A 22,420-nucleotide genomic window follows, 5' to 3' on the forward strand; every position below is an offset into this window, starting at 1 on the left:
CTGGGACAGATGTCGGAGGGGACATTATAATGACTACAATTGTATGGCACTTTATAAAACCTTTTTGTGTACATTTTCTTTCTGCGCAGGCATTTGCTCAGATAACTAGCATACAAGGCGGAATGATAGATGTAATTTCTATCACTGTCAGGAACTTCAGAGAACATCTAGTTCCTTTTGTGGTTTGAGGTCCAGAGAGGGTCAGTGATTCACCCGAGACCACCCAGGAGCTTGGAGCAGAGTTGGGACTATGAGCCAGGGCTCCACGTTCCAATTCCTTGTGCTTTCATAGGTATAAGATCAAATCTTCCTGTGCTTCCTAACGAAACTTTAAAAATGCTTTTGATGATCACAATGAGAAAAAAGCACTATCAATACAAGGCGAGGTGGTGACAGTTGTCGCAGATCAATCTGATTCTCCTCCAGGAGTATGTTACAGTCACCAACCACCATGATCTCCCACATCATCTATCCAGCTCCCAGGCTTTCCTTGATAAGCAACTACTTATGATTTCCCCAGAGTATTGTATGCAGAGAGCAAGGGCCCGGATGGTACAAGTCACAAAAAGTGGCATTTAACATATGAGTCACTGACTTAGGCAGTTGCCAGCTGTGTTCCCCATCTTGGTGGTTCATAAGGATTTATGGGCATAGGAAAGAAGCCAATGGCCCCAGGTTACCTAAGACGGGCAACAAGCTTGTTCAGTAGAGTCCAGTTGGATTATTCTAGAGAGTGACCTCTGCATGGCAGGAGTAACCTCTGCACCTCTGTTTTCACATTCAGCGCCATGGATACTGCACTTTGGGGGAAGCTTTCAATAGACTGGACTTCTCAACAGCTATTCTAGATTCAAGAAGATTTAACTATGTAGTACGGGTAAGTCTCTAGAACCCAAAGGTTTATCCCTCTCTCTCTCAAGTTGAATCATCTCTTCTGGTTGTCCTGAAGTAGTTTCCCAAAAAAGTAACATTTGAGGATTTTGAGGCAAGCAGGTAACAGACTTGTCAACCTCCCTCTTTCTCAGCGTACTTCAAGATCTGAGGTGGATCCTGTTAGGATGTCCCTGAGATTGGCCCTGACAGACAGGGACCGCCATAACACCTCAGGGAGTCAGTCAGTGAGTGAATCAGTCCCCTCAAGTGAAATTTCACTCCCAGCCCCTTCCAAGCCCGCGCTGTGGATAACTGGGAACACATTGCAGGCAGCACAGGCCCTGACCGCAGCATTAGCTCAGGAACTGGGAAGCAAGTGCTAAAGAACTTTGGCTTGCTTTACAAACCTCTGCACCTCTGACTGTTTCATTGCCCCGCTTCGGCTGGCTCTGGGTGACCCCAAGGCATTTTTGTTCACAAAACTGGATGAGCTCAAAGCACCTCCATGTTTCTTTCCCAGGACTGCCTTAGGAACTGGGAAGCAAGTGCTAAAGAACTTTGGCTTGCTTTACAAACCTCTGCACCTCTGACTGTTTCATTGCCCTGCTTCGGCTGGCTCTGGGTGACCCCAAGGCGTTTTTGTTCACAAAACTGGATGAGCTCAAAGCACCTCCATGTTTCTTTCCCAGGACTGCCTTCCACCTCCACCCGCTGTGATAACAATATTCAGTCCCATATCTACCCAAAGCTTGAAACTGCCTTTTTGGGTTGCTTTCCATTTTAGACCTTATTTTGAAAAAAAAAAAAAAAAAAAAGTAATGAGTTTTAGCCAAATATTAATGATGGAAGTAGTAAAGCAAATAAGTTTAGCCATGACTTTCAGGTCACTGATTCTTCTTAATTGGTTTATTGTTATTGTTTTTCCCCCAAAGCTCCCTTGTATATTTTTGTCAGTGGTTCAGCCTGGGAGGTAGCAGCTGTTTGGGTTTTAGGATCCAAAGGAGGAGGGAATTTTCTCCCTGTGGGTGTTGGTTGGTTTGGTTTTTATTTTCTTTTTCCTGGGTTGTTGGGCTTCTCAGTGCCATGTCCCTGAGTCAGATGATTGCAAAAGCTCAGCCAGAGCGATGACATTCAAGCCCCCTTGAGGCCTGGATCATTCACCTGTCATCTGGACAGATGCAGGCATGGCCGTCCAAACTGACCTGATAAAAACCCAGGCCTGCAAGAAGCAGGTTAGAAGCTCTGAGCTGAGCACATGACCACATGAACAGATCTGCCCACTCTTCAGCCAAGCCCTTATTCCACCCAAAAGGAATAACAATAAGAGATGTTCTCAGGTGAGATGTTCATGTCATTCAGTGTGACTCTGCCAGTCTAAGGAGGTCACCACCTCATCCTCCTAGTGCCCACAAACTAGCCCAAGCTGGTTGGAAATGGGCCCAGGAAGATCTGGAAACTTTTGTTGCTAGGAATATGAATAGTTTCCATCTCCTACATCTTAGACGAAGACAAAGTTGGAAGACGTAGAGGAAGATCTGATGTCTTGTTACAGGCTGATAATCAAAGTGGTCAGTTTTTAGATGGTTTTTCTTCCCACCTACTTTTTCTTTCACAGAAAGAAAAGTAAAACAAAGGAACAAGGATCATAACGGTGAAAATCTATTTCACGCAATTATATGCATTTCACTTTTCCTCCTTTCAATAACCCAAGGAATTATAAGAACATTTATTATCTCTGTTTAAACAAATGGCAGTTCAGCAAGGTAGAATGACTTTTCCAAAGTCACAAAGCTTCATAAGTGACAAAATCAGGATTTGAAACATGGGCAGTCTTAGAGTCCACACCCTTAACTGTTACAGCAAGTTCTACATTAGTGGAGGATTTAAAGTAAAATGGCCTGAGTCAGACGCTAGCTCTAATACTTTCAAGCTGTTCCAGCCTCTCTACATCTTGGTTTCCACCTCTGAAAGAGTTGGTTACCTCAACTTCATTGAGTAGCTGTGAAACTCAGTGATACATTATATATGGAAGTACTTTGCAGACTAGAATCCACTATGGAAAGTCAACTACTAATATTTATAATTACCTACTTACTGAAACTATTATTGATTCCCCATAAAATACCTTTTCAATTTAGTTGATAGAAATGTCTTTCTACTTAAAAATAATTAACTAGGGAATCTGACACTTGATAAGACTCACCACAGAGACCTTGTGTCTGGTACTAATTGTAAAATGTACCATGAGCACTTTCTCTTAAATAATCTTAAAGTCAGAGAAACTGCTGAATGATTTCAAAGTTTAGGTTCAGAAATAGTGGAAAAATATTTTTGTTTTGGAAAGAACATCTTTTTTTCCCCTTCACTGTTAGAGTGCTCTATAATTTGAGAAATAATATGTTATTTTTATAAAGAACTTAAAACATTTAATGATAGGCACCATGTTTTGAGGTTTTTCTTCTTAGGAACTCAATATACTTCTCATATGTTCGTCTTATCCTTAAACCAACTCTGCAAAGTAGCTTTCCAGTATATTACCCTCATCTTACGACTTTGACCTAATGGAGTTTTAATACTACAGTGATTGCTTGGTTTCACCAAGGAGCTAAACCAATTTTAATGTCATTTGGGGAAAAAAAAAAAATAAGTGTAAAGCCTTTAAAGCCAAAGTACATTTTTTAAAAATTTGTTATGTTCATGCTGACTGTCATCTTCCAAAAAAGGGACACGCAGAGGTAATAAAAGAGATGGCCAACACTGCTATCTCAATGTTATTATTTGTATTAGTTGGAATGAAAATTTCATGGAATTTTTGGAATAAGAAAAATTTTTACTATAAATTGGAAAGGCTTTTACATAGCATTTATATGTGATTGTAATTGGCTTTAAGCTTCACTTGCTATTCCTGCTTCCTCCCTACATGGCTTAAATACAACTTTAGTAGGTATTCTTGTTTGTTTGTTTTTTTGTGGGTCTTTTGGGGGTTCAAAGGGGACAGCTGGCCAGTACAGGGATCTGAACCCTTGACCTTGGTATTATCAACCCAACACTCTAACCAACTGAGCTAACCTACCAGCCCAGCTATGTGTTTTAAAGATGATTTAAAATCTTCAGAAGCAGCAACTTACATATTCGTGGGAAGGCCATTTAAAAAAATAGTTTACCTTGGGCCGGCCCGGTGGCGCACTGCTACAGTGCGCAGCTTGGGAAGTGCGGCAGCGCTCCCGCCGAGGGGTTCGGATCCCACATGCAGACTGGCCGCTCACTGGCTGAGCGAGGAGCGGGGGCAACGCTGAGGGTTGCGATCCCTTGCCGGTCCCGGTCCGGTACGGGCGCGACACTGAGGGTTGCGATCCATTGCCGGACACGAAAAAAGACAAAAAGGAAAAAAAAAAAGAAAGAGAGAGATATCTTTACACATGCAAGTTATTTGCCCAAATATGAAGAAATTGTGTTCCCAGCACGTCATTTCTTTGATTCCACCACCCTTCCTCCTTGCTGAACATGTGACAGCTGCTATAGTAGCACAGACACCCTAAGGCTGTCACCTCCACCTCCCAGCACATGAAGATGAGTTCCCAGGGTTCTCTGCCCACAGCTGTCTGCAGACATGGGAGAGCTGTCACAGGAAACACAACTCAGCGTCATCTGCCACCTCCAGATGTGGGGCCAGTTCCCACAGGTAGAAATTAACAAGGAGGAAAATTCAGTTCCACTACCTTATACCTCAAGACCAACACATTTTGGAAATTCCCCTGGGGAACTAGAAAAGATTCCAGGGGCTGAGCCATTGGTGGGGTTGGAAGTTGGTAATCATGAGGAGGCAGGCAAGTGCTGACTAACCAGGACATAGGCCAGAGGATAAAGTGGGTCTCCAGCAGCAAGTCAACCAGGAGAAAGTTGCAGAGACCACCACTCATTCACAGCTCTCTGAAGTGAGCCTGCCATGGCCCAGTGGCTCTCAGCCTGGCTGCACATTATATTCGCCTACGGAGCTTGTTAGACTACAGAAGCCCATCTCTAGAGCTTCTGATTTAACCAGTTGAAAGTGGTCCCCAGGCACTGCTAATTTTAAAATATCTTCTGGGTGATCCCAATGAGTTTTCAAGTTTGCAAACCAGCTCAGAAACTACTCTGGAGCCCAAATGTTATATTTTTGCATAATGTGTTTTTAAACAAGACACGCTGAGGCATTAAATTTCAGATATGACTTCTGGGGCATGTACTGTGGTCCATCTGGAGTTCAATGATGGAAAGAGGATATGCCTCCCACATTCTGGCTCAAAGTTAGAAACTCAGCTGTGGTACCTTCTGCAAGTCAACCACTCTACCTCTCAAAACTGTAAAACTAGGATAATCATAGCTGTCCCAAAGTATTTTGTGATAATGAAAAAATGTGATGGCAAAATAAAGGTAATGGAAGTGAAAATGTTACATAAATTTCAAAATGCATTGTGACTTTTACTTTTTTAAAGAAATTTATTTTTTAATTGAAATGTATTTATTGTACATATTTATGGGGTACAGAGTTATATTTCAATACTTGTATACAATGTGTGATGATCAAATCAGGGTAGTTAGCAAACTCATTGCAAAAAATTATCATTTCTTTGTGATTAAGAACATTTGAGCTCCTCTCTTGTAGCCATTTGAGGACATACAGTAAGTGACCTATTTTTCAGGAAGGAAATAGAATTTAAGCTCATGCAGCCATCTTTCATGGGTAATTAAGACCTGAGGTCTCAATTCATAGTCCAGATACAGTTGGGGCAAAGACTTGCCCATTTGCAGGGGGACTTCTGAGGTGCTTAGGATGGTTGTACATTTTTTAAATCCTTACATTCTCCCCAATCAGGCTCAGGGACAGAAAACACCAACATGTACCCAAACAACTACCCCTGTTCCTTACTGACTCACTTGAGAAAACTGCATTGTTGGGATAAGATGGAATTAAGATAAAAACTGAACAGTACCAATAAAAAATTTGCTTAAAAAGGGCATGGAACCAACAGTTATAAAGTATCTGTTCCTGCTGAATACAATGTAAAGTAGAGCTGGAACTGGAATTCAGACTCATATTACTCCAAAATCTGTATTATTTTCACCAGATCCTGCCACTAGCCAGTGAGGGAAATAGAAAGATGAAATAGATACAACCTTTAAGGTCTGCAGCAGGGATCAGCAAATGACTGGCCCTTAGGCCAATACAGCTTAGCACCTGTTTTTGTATGAACCACTAGTTAAGAATGGTTTGTACATTTTTTTCAATGTTTTAAAAAATTGAAAGAAGTATAATATTTCATGGCACATGAAAATTATATGCAACTCAAATTTCAGTTTCCATAAATAAAATTTTTTTGGAACACAGCTACACTCATTTATTAGGTATGTTGTCTAGGGCTGTTTTCAGGCTAAACAGAGCTGGGTTCAGAGCTGAACAACAGAGACCTTGTGGCCTATAAGCCTAAAATATATTTACTGTCTAGACATTTACAAAAAAAATAATTGTTGACCTCTGCTGTACAGTCTCATTCGTGATTTGAGCAATATGCATTAAAAGAGGGATGCCCTGATGCCATGAGACAGAATTTGAAAATTACCAAGATGTTGCAGAGCCAGACAGGCTATAAAGTTTCAGAAAGTAGACTCACTGTGGGCAGGATATTCAAGAAAGACTTCAGGGAGAAGGTGGGGTTTGATCTAGTCTTGAATAGGGGTAGAATTCAGGGAGACTGGATCGAGGCAGGCAGGTCTCAGGTCTGTGCAGAGACCAGTGAGTTGAACATTAGTGAGTTGAAAGTAGCTTAGTGCACATTAGAAATAGGATCATCTAAGGGTGTTGCCACGTGGTAGTTACACAAGGCATCTTCAAAAAGTTCATGGAAAGATTTGTGTTATCTTTTAATTCTAATTTTCCATGAACTTTTTGAAGTACCCTCATATATTATTTTGGACAAGCTTCACACACCCATCTGTAAAATGGAAATGGTGATTGTAACACCCTTCTCAGAGCTATGGCGAGGACTAAATGAAATAAGTAGCTTACAATGCATTGATCACATGTGTAAGAAATCCATAAATGTCGGTAATGATTGTTCACTTAAATATGGCTGGAAAAGGAGAGTGGACAGACTTTAGAGGAGGCTTTAGAATGAGGCTATTTAATAGGACATTATCTGGGAAGCAGAAAGGAGCCATTGGTGGGGCAGGGGGAGACAAGGAACAGAGCACATTGGCAAAGCAGTGTTTTAGAAAGTCCTGACTTCTAACAGCTTCCGGCATTCCCGTATGCCATTGGCCATTAAATTATGAGTCTGTCACTTTGCAGTCTAATTCTATCCCTATACATTTACTCCTTTGATAAGCACAGACAGGCTGTACAGTGGCAGATGTTGTTAACCCATTTTAGAGAAGAGGAAGCAGAGGCCAGGGAACTGAATGATTTGCAAAAGGTCACCTAGCCAGAAAGGGATGCGGGGTCAAGGCAGGACCTAAGCCTGGTTCTCTGACTGCTGGTCCAGAGCTCTTTCCCCTCCACTACATTGCTTGGATGGTGAAATGCAGAATGGAGCTTTTCCATTACTGTCACTGAAACATTTGCACATGTTATCTCTCACTCATGGGAGAGGGCCTTAATGCCAGCATGACCTTTGATCTGGTCACTCCCAGCTCTCTCTGTGGGATGAGAATAAGACCAACTATATAACTGCCATCATCTGCTCAGGGAGGTCATGGACAACTTGAGTCCCAATTTCCCGTTTTGAGTAAACTGACCATATGTGCTATTGCATCAGGAAGGACAAATAAAGCTGCAACCCCACTGTCTCTGTCCTTCTGCAGCACAGCATCACAGCCTAGACCCATGCACATTCTTATTTTTTCTGCATTAACACCCCAAGTCCATTGGAATGTTTCCAGCAAGTTATTACATTCCTACCACCCCTGAAAGCATTTTCTGAAAACGTTTTAGTTTAAGTTGACTGGCGGTTTGGCAAACAAAAGGCTAAAATATGGCACAATGACTCAAATTTAAACCCAATGCCTGAAATTAAGAGCATGCTATTGCCAAGTCCCTCCTAGGTCGTGATGATGTGCTTGAGCAGCCTGGCCCTTCACGCGGATTCCTCTGCCACAAAGACCTTGGATTGATTTGGTGCTGCACACACACGGTGACCTTCCTCTGATGGACAGTGGCCTCAGCCACCTGAGTCTTAAAACTAGTGGTATCTGGGATGGGGGTACGGAGGCCAGCCACTGCAACAGCCACAAAGTCAACAGAGCAGAGCCTGTTAGAAAATGACTCGCAGAAATGACTGCAAATTGTGATAGTCAACTGGGCGCATTAATACTGAAGACACAGGGTGGGTCCTCCAGCAAATGCTGATTAGCCTGAGAGTGATTTTACAGGAGAAAGTCTGTATCTCTCAGAACATCTGGCCTTGGCAGTCATAATAAGCATTTAGGCAGACAGATGCTGCAAGCATCCGAGTGCCCACAGACAGGGGCATGGCCCCAGAATTGGAAGGGGCATATGCAGAAATGGGGCTGTATAAAGAAGTGGGAGGTGCCCACACAAGCACAGAAGTATGTGGTGTTTGCAGAAGTGGGAGGGGTACCCACAGCAGTGGGGGAAACTGAGAGACTAGAGCAGTGGTGTTTTTGACCGTGAACTCCTAACAGCGTGCACTCTCAATCTATGTGTACTTATAAATTCATTTATAAATCATATACCTGTAAAAGGTGCTAATAATGGTGTTTACCCCATAGTGTTACTGTGAGAACTAATCTGAATTTAAACATGTAAAATGTGTTGGAACAGTGCCTGGTCCCTGGGGAGCACTTGATGGGTGCAGTAGTTGTTGCTGTTACTATCACCATCACCTTTAGGGACCTCATTATGGGCATTAGCAAACATAAAAATAGAAAATTAAAGATTAAATAAAATATTGAGACTTTTATTATTTTTCTACCTGATTTTCTTTCTTTCTCATCCCACTTTAGAGACCACTAGATCAAAAGTGTGCCCATTTTGTATAATTTTTTTCTTGAGTGATCAGAATCTAAACATACCACCACAGGCCTAGAAATATATTTTATATTAAAATTCTACTTAGGTTTCTAGGCTAAGTCAGGTGCTTATTATACAGGAGGATATGCCAAATTGGACAGGTGAGCTGAGTTCTAAGTACTTTTTCCATCCAAGGAAGGATGTCCCTGAGAGTACTTGACACTGTACTCTGAGTATCTGTGACCTAGAATTCAAAGGCCTCTCAAGTCCACTAAAGGAGGAGGTCTCCAATGGCAACAGAATCCTCCTGCTAGGTCCCCACACATAGCACATTGCTTCCAGTGAACACTTTTGAATCCCTAAACAGGTATTTCTGTATTAAGCCCATATAAGCAGTATTGCCACTTGAGACTCATCTAAGACCTGGCCCCTGCTTGTCAGGTGCTTCCAGGCTATTTTGGAGGACAAGGCACAATCCCTTAAGCAGCATGTTGAATTTGGTACTGTCTGGGAGCATTGCAGGTGGCGTCTTGGAAGAGACAGACCCTGAGTTTCTTCTTCCTTAAAGGATGGCCAGGATTTGGACAGATGGAGAGGAAGGTGGAAGGCTTTGCAGGGACAAATGGAATGAGCAGAAATCTGGGGATGGGAAAAAACAGAAGTGCAGGTGGGTGCTGGTGGGTCAGAGGCCAAAGGCAACATGACACGCAGCCTTATAGAATTTTCAGTTAGGGTAGGGGGTGCTGGATAGATGGGGAGCATGGTTTAAGCAGGATCATAGATTGATGAAACAGGGAATAGGGCGCCATTATAAGTTCAAAAGAAACTGGGACAGATGAAAGATGAAGAGGCAAGTTTCTCTCAGCTGAGAATACAAGTAATTCATGTAAACTTGGCCCTCCGTCTTATTTTGTCTCCCTCGGTTAGAGAGATGTTTCACTTGCAAATAATATTTACCCAGTCTTGACATACCCGAAGATTATTAATGTCACTGAAATTTTTCCTCTTCCAACCTGTCAGTGTTCAAGCTCAAAGTCAGGACAAAACTTTCCAGGTTTTTCATCTGTGTTATCCATTGAGTAAATAAGGGTCCTGGAAGTACACGGTGCTCTGTGCAGGGAGAGGCACTGCCTGATGTAACCAAGGGTTTATTGCAAAAGACATAATCTTCCTTTGGGCATCCAGCTTGGGTATTGAGCACGTGAGACTTGGCAGGGCTTCTTGGGGCTGGGACTCTTTCCTGCCTTTGATAACTGTGGCAGATTTTCCAATCAGACGTATATTTCAAGCCATAGCACCCCACTTTCATTGCAGATGGAGGAATTTGGGGATAAATTATGTTTTTAACAATATTCTCTGCAAGATAGAGTATGCTTGGGCAACAGCCTCATTGTTCACCTCAGTGTGGTTTTCTCCTTTTAAGCTAACAGGCAGGGGGAGCTGCTATTTTTGCTGATGGTTCTAAAAGCCCAATTATTTAATGTCCTTCTAGATCTCAGGTTGCTTGTCCTCCTGGGAAGTGTTTGAGATATGTTTGCATTGTAAGTAATTTACTCCAAGGCTCAAGTGCTGCTCCTGAAGCATCGGTCTAGGACCAGACCCCATATGAATACCAACCGGATAGTCCAGACGCTCTGCTATTGACGTTGATTGTGTCATGCGACCGTCATCAGCTGTCCTATCTATAACAGGAGGGAATTTGGTTAAACTGTGTCCTGTGCTCCTTCCAGCTATAACACTGTTTGATTCTAAAAGACAAATATACTATAAAACAAATATTTTGTTGAGCACCTACCATGTGCCAGGCTGGGGGCAGTGTGGTAAACCAAACAACCGCTGCTGTCTTGAGGTTTACTCGTACATCCTAATTAGACAATCAGCAAGTAAGCAAACGAGATCATTTTAGATACACATAGATGGAACAATGAAGAACAATGAAACCATAGAAGGTAAAGATGGCTATTGGGAGGTTTTCATATAGGCTGGTCAGGGAAGGTCTCTCTGGGTTCCAGGCAGGTGGCATTTGAGCTGAGACCTGAGAGATGGGATGGAGCTGAGCATGTGAAGATGTGCGCAGGACAAAGGCCCAGAAGTAGGAATGAGCTTGGCCTGTTCCCGGAATAAAAATCGGGCTGTGTAGCCAGAGCAGAATAAGTTTGGGAAACACTGTGCAAAATGAAGCTGGAAAAGGAGCAGGGACCAGATCAGGGAGAGCCTTGCCAGTCATGGTAAGGAGTCTGGGCTTTTTCCTAAGTGCAAAGGAAAACCGCTGGAGGATTTAGCAGTGACGTGAACTGATGTATTTTTAAAACTATGAATGCTGTGCTAGCATGAACTGAAGGGAAGAGAAAATAAGAAACCTGCTTTTTATGCAAGTGAAGTGAGGGCAGAGGGAATCACTTCTGCCCATTCATCTTGCACACACCACCTCAAACTGGTTGATGCTCGCTCTGAGATTTGCTATATGGCATTGCTTGCAACTCGATTTTTCTCCTGCTCATTGTCTTCAAAACAAGCACGAGCTAAAGCTAAAGGGCAGGATGTGGTTCCAGCATGCAGTGACCACCGTCTCTTCCTCCAGTAGCTCAGAACCACTGCTGTCAGTGCCCAATTTGTCACACAGATTATGCCAGGTGCCCACACTGCCCACAGAGTAATGACACCATGGAATTCTGGAGGAACTGAGAACCCCTCCTTCTTTGCCTCCTCCCTCCTGCCCCTCCTTAAACACAGCCACAAGTCACTGGCACTTCAGCTAAAATTTGCCCAGTAGAAAATAAACAGCCACTTCCAAAGAAGACATCTTCTTCTGCACTCTTTCCTCTTGTGACTAGGGGCAAAGAATCCATAAAAAATTGCTAGATACAAACCTACGCCCCTAGGCACACAGCTCTCTTCACACAGAAGTAAAATTAACAAATTCTGTCCTCTTTCCTACTAGTTCCACCCAACACTACCTAGTAGTTCTGTGCCTGTAGAGTTATGCAATAGGGAAGAAAACTTCATGGTTTACCCAAAGCAATTGACACATCCCAAATGTGTTGTTAACACTTTCTGGGTATTGTTTCTCCCTTAATGTTAAAAGCTGACTACAAGTCACATCATAATATTGCATAAAATTTCCAGATTCTATTTCCCCAGAACATAGCAATACATCGTATTGCTACTATTTTTTGAGTCAAATTTGGCCTTAGATGCAAAGTTGATTAGCCTTGACAAATTGAAGTCCTTAAGGTATCAAAATACGTGTTCCTCACATCTGGACTCAAGTCATGGATCCATCATTTGCTACTTCTGGTGTCTTTAGGTGAGACTTAACTTCTCTGGGCCTCCGAATCCTCATTTATCAAATGGGGGGCCTAGCTCATGAGATTGCCATTGAAGATTAAACAAGATTATGCACGTGAAGTGCTTAGCACAGTCACTGGCACGTTGTCAGCAACATAAGGTTTCATGGTAGATGCAACTCTGCATGTCATGAAATGTGTCAACATCACCTTTTATCCACTGATAGAGAGCTATTAAATATATCACAAACATAATAAAAATGACAGAAAGGAATACTAAAATTTGAAAGCATTTAAGCATTCGGTTGACAACACATACAATTGAAGTACAGGGATTCTGAAAGTCTTTAAACTAGCTGTACTTCACCCTGTTAATTCACTCTTTCCTCCCTCGTAATAATTTTAACTAGTAATGCTCTCTGTATTATGATAAAAGCTAATGATAATGATTTATTGAATATAATTCTTTGTACCAGGCACTGGTATGAGTGCTTTATGAACACATTTCATCTTCACAGCAACTCTGAAGTAGGTACAATTATTATGCATATTTGACCCATGGGAAACTGAAGCAGGCAGTTTGACCCTGAAGCCCTCACTCTTAAACTCTGATATATACCAAAAGTTCCCAAACTATGGCCTGGGGGCCAAATCTGGCCCTCCCCCTTCTTTTGTAAATACCACTTTATTAGAATACACCCATGCCCATTCATTTACAGATTGTCTGTGGCTACTTTTGCTCTATAACAGCAGGGCTGAGCACTTGCTGCAGAGCCTCTATGACCCACAAACATTAAAACATTTACAATCTGGCCCTTTACAGAGAAAGTTTGCCAACCCCTGATGTCAACTTTAAATTTCACTAAAAGACTGGGGTTTGGAAGGGGAAGAAATAATACCTTATCATAAGAATGGCTTATATTTGGTGTTTACAGTGGATTTTTATATATTTCTCTCACTTATTTCTCATAACAATCCTGTGAAGTAGGTAGTCTTTTTATTTCCATTTTAGAAGTGAAGAAACTGGGGTTTGGAAAGATTAAATGACTTACACCCTAGATTAGACAGTAAACTCCATGAGTCTGGGGATCTTGTGTCTTTATCGTCATATCCCTGTCACCTACCACAATGCTAGGACAGAGTGGACACTCAGAAAATACTTGCTAAATGAGTGACAGTTGTAAAGGTCACCCAACTAGGGAATCCAGGTCTTCTCCTATTCCAGGGTTCTCTCTCCTGACTCCCCAGCTGCCTGGCAGGGAAAAAGGGGACTTTCTCTTAAGACAGGATGAAACATAGTATAATTGACATGTCATTCTGCCATCGGTTGACAAATTTTTGCTGCTCTATTCCTCCTCCTCCTCCTAAATCAAAGAGGATCATGTCAGCCAGACCAAAGGCATTTTGTTTCCCCTCAAATGCACAGTCACAGCCTTGAAAGTTTTCTTGTCCTTGTGATTGGTGCATTTTTAGACAAGATTAAAACTGACACCCTCGTGAAATGGTGGTCACATGGAACCCGGGTTTTGGATGGATTTCAGGCACAGCTCTGCCTGCCCTCCTCCTACCCCCTTGACCCACCTCCCACCCAATGATGAGTCACAGTGCACAGCCTACCGCTTTTGTTTTCTTTCATCTTGCTTTGTGCTGGGCATGTGAGGCTCAGGGTATTAATAGACCAGCAGCCCAGCCTTCTGAATCTTGCTGTTGGTCAGGGAGATAAATGAAAAGTTTAGCCAGTCCCTTTGTGCCATTTTCATTCCTCTCTTGACTGTCACATGCTGGTTGGTGGCAGAGCTAAACCAGACAAGTAGAGAGCATTCGGTGTGGTCAGCAACCATGGACGTGGCCTCTACTGGTGTTTTGATTTCTCACCTCTCTTTGCAGACACTCAGTCAGCTCCTAACTTCCAACCTCGGATCCCCAGTGCTAATTGAAACAAACCAGCCTCACCGCCTCCTCCCAGTCAGGTGGCCGCATCTGTCCCTGCGTGTGTGAAAGATACATAAAGCCAGGCAGAAAAGGGGTTTTGGTTTCAGGGATTCTTTTTATTTTCCCTCAATTTAAAGTAAAATTATGTTCAGGAAATTAAAAGTCTGTGTGTGGTTTGACAGGCTCCTAAAGAGCTCCACAGGGACAAAATTTTTAAGTAAATGCCTTGGAAGCAGAGGTGCCCTGAATTGCCTGGGGCATTGGTCCAAAAGTTTCAGTTCTCCTCTGCAACACAGGTTTTAATATTTCACTTGCCTCTTCACTCAGCCTTGATTCCAGCGCCCAACACAGTGTCATACTCAGTATTTATTAACCTGAAATGAAGTTGGGCCAGGGCCTGGCTAGGAGATGAAACTCTCTTAAAAAGTCTCCTAGAAAGGGCTGGCCTGTGGCTCACTCGGGAGAGCGTGGTGCTGATAACACCTAGTCAAGGGTTAAGATCCCCTTGGTCATCTTTAAAAAAAGAAAAAAGTCTCCTAGGAGCAGAGATTCCAGATTTCACATAAAGGAAGGGTCTTGGTTTGCTAAGTCTACTTTACTAAGTCTAGTTAGTTTTACTTGGGCACCTGGTAGGTTCTGATGAAATTAACTATTTTCACTTTCTATCAACCTCTTTGTTTGGTAACTCTTTGAAAGCATGAAGCGTGCCCTTTCGTTTCCCTGTGTTGAGAAGGACTCTGCTGAGTCCTGTCACTGGTTGTGGAGGGGTTTGTACAGGTTAGTCTCTCGAGCCTCACTTTGCTCATTGGTTAAGCAGGTTAAACTAGATTATGTCTAATACCCTTTCCAGTCCAAAGTTTCTTTTTCAGCAATAGAATTTTTGATTTGCTTTTTAAATCTTGCCACATCTGTAAAGAATTTTGCTGTAGAAGGAAAGAAAGATTAGACTAAGAATACCAGCTTCAGTTACTTTTTTTTTTTTTTTTTTTTTGGCCCTAATGGGGGTTGTAGGAATGGGCCATACCCCTTCAAAAAACAAACCAGCCTTTATGTGGCACCTGATTTGTGCCAGGCACAATGCAAAGGGCCTTACGTGCATTCTCTCATTTAAAGCTCAGAACAATCTTGTCTACTCTAAAGGCTGTTGGTAAAGATGAAGAAACTGGGGTACCAAAAAAATGTAGTAACTTGCTCATAATCACAGAGCTAAGTGGCCAAATCAAGACCTGAACCCCAGACTAAGAGCTACAAGGATCCTAGTTCTTAGCCACAGAGACATCACTGCCTCTAAGTAGAGTTAAGTGAATATACCACACATCCCTGAGTTTCTTTCTCTTCTTGTGATTGGCATCAGAAAGTTAAGTGCAATGAGAGAATCCAATTAATAGACATCTTTATTGAATGTTGCATAAGCAGGAGATATGTGGATGAGAATCATCACTTGTTCAGAAAGTGCACGTGGTTGTGAACATGAGCTGTAGGTGCCTTGAGAGCAGTCAGTGCCGGGGGCGGGGGAGAAGTTCAAGTGGGGGCAGAAGAATTCCCATGGGGGGTGGTTATGCAGAACCCAGACATTCACAGGTCACAGGAGGTTTTGTTCCCTTCAGTTTCACTTGCCCAAGTAGGACAAGTAGATTGGATTAGTCCTGGCTGAAGCCAAAACTCTCTATATTTAAAAGAGAAAAAGCAATGAAATATTCAGCCTGATTCCTGGGTTTTGGATTAGCCCCATTTGTCTTTTGCTTTGAGCATCTGCTTTTTATTGCACTGTGGCCCTGCCTGCCATTTCTCTTTCCCCGTCAGTCTGTATCTATGTGTCATGTGACTCAAAAGTGAAGATTAGAGGAGAAAAATATCTCTGTATTCTGAGCCTGGCAACTTCTATTTTTATCCACAGCTGTTGGAACTGATAGCAAAGTCACAGCTCACATCCCTGAGTGGCATCGCCCAAAAGAACTTCATGAACATTTTGGAAAAAGTAGTACTGAAAGGTGAGCTGTTTCTCACCCCTTTTTATAGGCATGGGGATGCACAGATGGATTTTCCAATAGAGTGGACATCTCATTAGATTTAAAGGAATGGGAGTGGACGGAAATGAATAACTCCACCTGCATTTCAAAGGTGCCAGATTCCTTTTCAGAAAGGGGTGTACCTCATGCCCATGGCAAAGGACAAGACCATCACCCTCCTGTCCTTTCTTTGGGATCGTGCGTGTGCCCCACTATAAGCTCCTCAATGTAGACACTTGTCCCAACCTTGGCTACTGAGACTCCAGATTCCTTGAAAATTAAGCTGTGTTCAAAGGAGAATAGATTCATCGACTATTTGAACTGGAAGTCACCTTAGGTATCTGGTTCAACTGACTCACTGTACACATGAGGAAACTAAGGGTCATGAGAAGTGATTTGTCCATAATCACACAGAAAGCCAGATAGACAGGATTAGAACCCAAGATCCTAACCCTGGGAACTGCTCTTTCCATGACTATCTAAAAGGGATGTCACTGCTGGGCAAAAGAAATGGCTTTCTGATCAGGCGAGCCATTGGTGCTGGTGGGACCATGAAAAAGAAAGGGGCTTTATAGAAAACAAAGGAAGAGAACAAAGGGGGACCTACATAGTGGAAATTCTACCTGTTAACCTCAAGTGCAGGAGTTGGGCCAAGTGTAGAGTAAACACTGGCAAGAAAGAAAACCATGTCCCCAGAGGCAGTGCCCGGGTAACATGAGCAAAACGGAGAAGAAAAGCCCACTTATAAAAGACAGGGTGTTTCGGTATCATAACTCTGATTGTTTTTTTCTTCCCCACTCAAGTCCTTGAAGACCAGCAAAACATTAGACTAATAAGGGAACTACTCCAGACCCTCTACACGTCCCTGTGTACACTGGTCCAAAGAGTCGGCAAGTCTGTGTTAGTCGGGAACATTAACATGTGGGTATATCGAATGGAGACAATTCTACACTGGCAGCAGCAGCTGAACAACATCCAGATTACCAGGGTAAGCAGGAACTCCCCAGCCCCATCCCAGCCATTGTTTGCTCTGCAGAGACGCTAGATGGCCTCACCAGGACTTTACATCCACCCTAGTGGTGAGAGAGTCTGGTCTGTTCTGATGTCATGCTTGATCCCGGTGCTGAGGGTGGGCTGGGAAACTTCCTGATAAAGGAAGGGTGGGGAGAACTTGGCAAAACAAGAGCAAAGTAATGTGAAAGGTGACAGCCCACTGAAGCATCGTGGGAAAACTGGGAAACCTGCCTTGTGGGGAGATGCTGGCGATCCTGCTGAAATCTTTGGTGGGGTTCAGAGATCTCTCTTTGCCCGTTTCCTCATTTAAAAAAATGGGTTGTTTGCAGCTTCAGGATGCTGCCTTGAAGACAATAGAGCTGTGAAGGCGGTGGCTCGGAGAACTGGTACGAGCATCTTAAAATTCTAGTTTCGATTCTTGGTAGTTATATAACAAAGGAAGCCTTTGATGAAAGACGGTGAACATGCATGCAGGAAGATGGGCAGTGATTCTCACTGCAAGTGGCGGGATGGGGAAAGCCCTGGGTTACCAGCGAAGCGTGGCTGTCTGTATCAGTAGTTTCTTTTGGCTTTGAAAACATAACTTGGCTCTCAGTTCTTGTCCTCTTAATGGTGAGCAGGAGGACTAAGGAACACAAAAAAAGTGGGAAGGATACTGGTATAATCTCTTGGGGCTCGCTAATGGACAGAGACACTCGAGCGGCTCATGTAGCACGTTGCTTACTTATCTAATCACTGACCGTGGCTGTCTTCAGTGGTTTCCGGGGCCCGGGCTGATAAAGGGACTGCCCCGTATCGAGAGAGGTAGCCCGAAGAAACCTCTTTGACCTCTTTTAAATAACTATTTTACCCTATGAAGTTTTTAAAATGCATGTCCTTGACTTTACTGCTAATGACCTCTCTGTGCCTTAGTTCCTTAAGCTCTGAAACAGAGGGAATAATTAGAAGCCTCGGAGTTATGTGACTTCCTTCAAGCCACTTGGGCTACAGCACCCACACTCACATGCCCACACACACGGACACACACGCGTGCACAGAGCAGAGCACAAGTGCAGGTCATCTTTCAAAACTATCTCAACTATTTGATTATTTTAAGAGAACGTGAGTGTTTATTATGAACATTCACCTGACTCATTCTAGTAATTTACCTAATTCTCATCTCTCAGATGTAGGCATAGTTTGACAATGTGAATTTGAGACCCAAATTCCTAGCTTATCTCTCACAGAAAACCCACTTGCACTTTCTGTCTGATTTCTGGCATTCTCTGTGACCTGGACTTAATACTTACCATTTTGTCTAAGCCCAGAAAAAAATTACCCAGCCAGTGTCATAAATGAGCAAGTCCCATTTGTCTCAAGAGCATCTTCCCTCCAGAAATTGTGGAACCCCATTTAGATGGTCACACTTACCCCGAGCTTGACTCTTCCCTCTGCCCACCTCTCAGGAGCCCCGTTGGCCACAGCTGGCCCCGTACCTTGAACTTCCCTGGACTCCCTTCCTTGGAGCTCCCCTTCATTGATCCCCAAACACTCTTGGGAGGTAGCTATTGTAGCTGCTATTACCCTTCGTGGGGTGGAGACCAGAGAAACCCACTGACTTTCCCAGCATTACACAGCAATGAGGGCCAGAGCTGAGGCAAGAATCCTGGATTCCTTATTCCAAAAATGGCAAAGCTTGCTTAACATCAGTGGTTTCCAAACTTTTTTTCAACCCAGCTTTCTTCCAACTATTTATCCAATGGTCTAACTTTTTTTAAAAAACCTTTTTAATCCAATGAAATCCCATGCAGAAGAGATCAAACACTGAAGTTCATCTCATTCTCCCTTCTGCTCAAGGCGCTCCAGCCAAACCAAGCTATTCTCTGTACCCTTTGAGCATGGTCCTACCTTGGGGCTTTTCAGCTCACGGCCTTCCCTGACCATCCGATCTATCGAAGCCACTATCACATCACCTTCTTCAGAGCAGCTGTTATGATCTGAAATTATCTCATGGGCATGCACTTTTCTGTCTCCATCCAAGAAAGGACATTGCCCGTCTTCTTCCCTGTCCCTGGCACAGAGCAGGAGGCAGTCAGTAAATTTTAGCTGAACGAAGGAATGGTTGAAGGGAAGTCCCCTCCCACCGCTTGCCTGAAATATGTGTTGAACGTTCAAAGGAACACAATTGGAAACTATTGCCCTGTATTATGGACGTGATGACCAGGATTGGGGACAAGTTATCCAATCTCTCCATATCGCACTTTCCTCATTTAGCAAATAGGGACAGTAATGCCTACCTCATAGCCCTGGTGTAAGATTTCATATGTTAACCCATAGAAAGCAGTTGGAACAGTGCCTGATGCAGAGTATTATAAATTTGGTGACTGTTGTTATTATTAAGGGCTTTCTCTGCACAGACACTCTTCTCTGTCCTTTATGTGTATTAATTAACTCATCTAGTGGATAATTATAAGTAGGAGTCATTATAATAGTTAATATTTATTGGGCACTGCACTAAGTACTTCTGTGCGTTATCTCATATCCGCTCTACCCAGCGACACTGTAACATATGCTTTTCCTCATTTTATAAATGAGAAAAATCAGACTGAGTAGTCGAGAATAATTTGGCCAGGGCCTCACAACTGGTAGGATGTGGCTAGGGGATTGAACCCAGGCCTGTCTGCAAAGGCTGAGCTTTTAACCGTGACACCCTTCTCCCTCATGTCCTCTGTCCCAACCCTCCTTGGCTCTGAGCTACATTATTCTGAGAGCTGTCTGTGCTGGAACCCACAGAGCCCTGAAGAGCTTTTCACACCAATGCCCAACTCTCCAGAGGAAAGAGATGAGAGAAACAGAGAGAGGGAACTTAATTACTTCAGTCTGGACTATATTTTAAAACTTACTCTTTAACAGTTTGGCCCAAAGAGAAGTATGTTATTACATGAAAATATTAAGGTGAACTTTTATAGTAAATGTTTTCTATTTGCCAAAGTTCTAGCAGTATCTCCCTAGCATATAATCTTGCTTTCCTTTGAAATTTTCATATCTAGTTTTACAGAGCCAATTTTAATTGGCAAAAATAATTAACATAATAAAGGATGAAGGAAAAAAATAAGAGAACTAATTTGTAGGGGGAGGAATCAAATATAATTACAGTGTGCTGTGGGAAGCATGTGGGGGTGAGGGGTGGACACAATAGACATAAATGGACTTTAGCCAAATGTTTGATTGGACGAGCAAGAGTGACTTATTTTTCTTTTACATGTTTACATTTGAAAAGAAGGCATGCAAGCAGTTAACTGTTTATCAGAAGGAAGAGCTCAGCATGGGGTCTGGGCAAGGATTTTGGAAAAGTTCAGGTTTGAAAATTTGACAGAGTGAACTCTGCCAAGTGGACTTGCCTTTAATAGGAGTTAATGTAATAATTGGCCTGGGAGTTTTAACCAAAAAAGTAGAGGCTTTGAAGTGCTGGAAACAAAAAGAAAATCTCATGGCAGTTTTATTAGCTCATATGATCAGCAGCAGATGATAAATGACAAATAGGTCTAGGGCCTCTGTGGTCAGGCAAAGATCTGCATCTTACAAACGGTTGAGAGGTCAGCCCAGCAGCCTGAGGTGGAACTGAGAAATATAAATTGTCGAGTCATAGATATTTCTGATGAAATCAGAGGCTAAAGTGGCCCGAGTCTGAGATTGTTAGACCTGGAAGGGATCTTCGGAGCCTTCTCAACCCATCCATTTTGGACATGGGGAAACGGACCCAGACTTCCCAAGGGTCCCTGGGATCCCGATCTGCGGCTTGTCTGTCTGATGTGTTTCTCATGCCACCTCCCGTTTTTCTCAGTAGTCCAACCTACCCAGGACCCCTCAACACTGCCCGCCATCCCACGATGTGCAGGAAACACGGGAGCAAATTGATGAGACAGTGTCCCCCTGGAATCCCCTGTGTGTGGGGGCTTTGATATGCTTCATACAGAATTTAATTCCCTAAGGATTTGAGGAGGGAAATTGATACCCATTCCCGGGATATTTTCCCCTGAGCTGGTTTCTTCATCCCCTTTTTTTTTTCCTGCGACCTCCCAGGGGTAACAACATTAAGCTAAAAATGTCAGTTGTCCAGAATCAAGAGCTCATTCAGAACTAGCATGGGAAGGACAAGGAACCACAGTCCCAGATGGTTAGTTGACTTCTTATCCAGATGGCAGCACCCTGTTGCTGTTCAAGACATATCAGCCAGTATCATGGAGGACCTCCTGTGTGCAGACTGTCCCCACAGCACTCTGTGCTTCCCTCTGTGACAGCACTTACCATGTTCTATGATTACTTGCTTATTTTTCTGGGTCTCTCACCAGCCTAAAGAGCTCATGGTAGCCACTCCAGCACCAGGCCATGTAGGCACTCCAAAAAGTTGTGCTGGGCTAGTCTGTAAGGGATACAAAATTACACTCTGCCTTCAACGACGTCGGTCTGGCTGAGGTATCATGGCCTCACCAAAATTTAAAACAATAAGGAGCTTAAATATAAATTCAGGGATGTGGCAGAACCTCCTGGAGAATGTTCTGTGGATCCCTGGGTTTGAATACAGACGCCTCAATGGGTGGTGGAGCTTAGGCCAAAGGGGTCTGGGCCAGCCATCCCACACACACACACACACACACACACACACACACACACACACACACACACCACACATACCACACACACACTACCCACACCACATACACTACACACATACAACACAACACAACACACGCACACACCACATACCATACACACACACAACACACACATGCACATACCATACACACACACAACACACACACCACACATACACGCACACACACTACACACATACACACACCACATACCCTACATACATACACACCCACACCACACACACTACACACATACAACACAACAACGCACACCACATACCATACACACACACTACACACACCACATACCCTACACACATACATACCCACACCACACACAAACTACACACACACACACACCACACACACATGTACACACACGCGTACACACACCACACTACACGCACCACAGTACACACATATACACCCACACCACACACACACTACACACATACAACACAACACACACACACACCACATACCATACACACACACAACACACACATGCACATACCATACACACACACAACACACACAACACACATACACGCACACACACTACACACATACACACACCACATACCCTACATACATACACACCCACACCACACACACTACACACATACAACACAACAACGCACACCACATACCATACACACACAC

At 43.3% G+C, this 22,420-nt stretch overlaps 1 protein-coding gene across 1 annotated transcript in view; it reads left to right on the plus strand.

The window, feature by feature from the left end:
- Positions 1-22,420, plus strand: part of FBXO32 (F-box protein 32) — a 37,200-nt gene that overhangs the window by 10,341 nt on the left and 4,439 nt on the right. The window contains exons 3-5 of the mRNA XM_008582690.1: positions 785-877; positions 15,998-16,091; positions 16,913-17,097. Of these exons, the coding sequence (XP_008580912.1) occupies positions 785-877; positions 15,998-16,091; positions 16,913-17,097 (372 nt within the window). The remainder of the gene's footprint in view (positions 1-784; positions 878-15,997; positions 16,092-16,912; positions 17,098-22,420) is intronic.

Source organism: Galeopterus variegatus, unplaced genomic scaffold (assembly GCF_000696425.1).
Source record: "Galeopterus variegatus unplaced genomic scaffold, G_variegatus-3.0.2 Scaffold94, whole genome shotgun sequence".
NCBI lineage: Eukaryota > Metazoa > Chordata > Mammalia > Dermoptera > Cynocephalidae > Galeopterus > Galeopterus variegatus.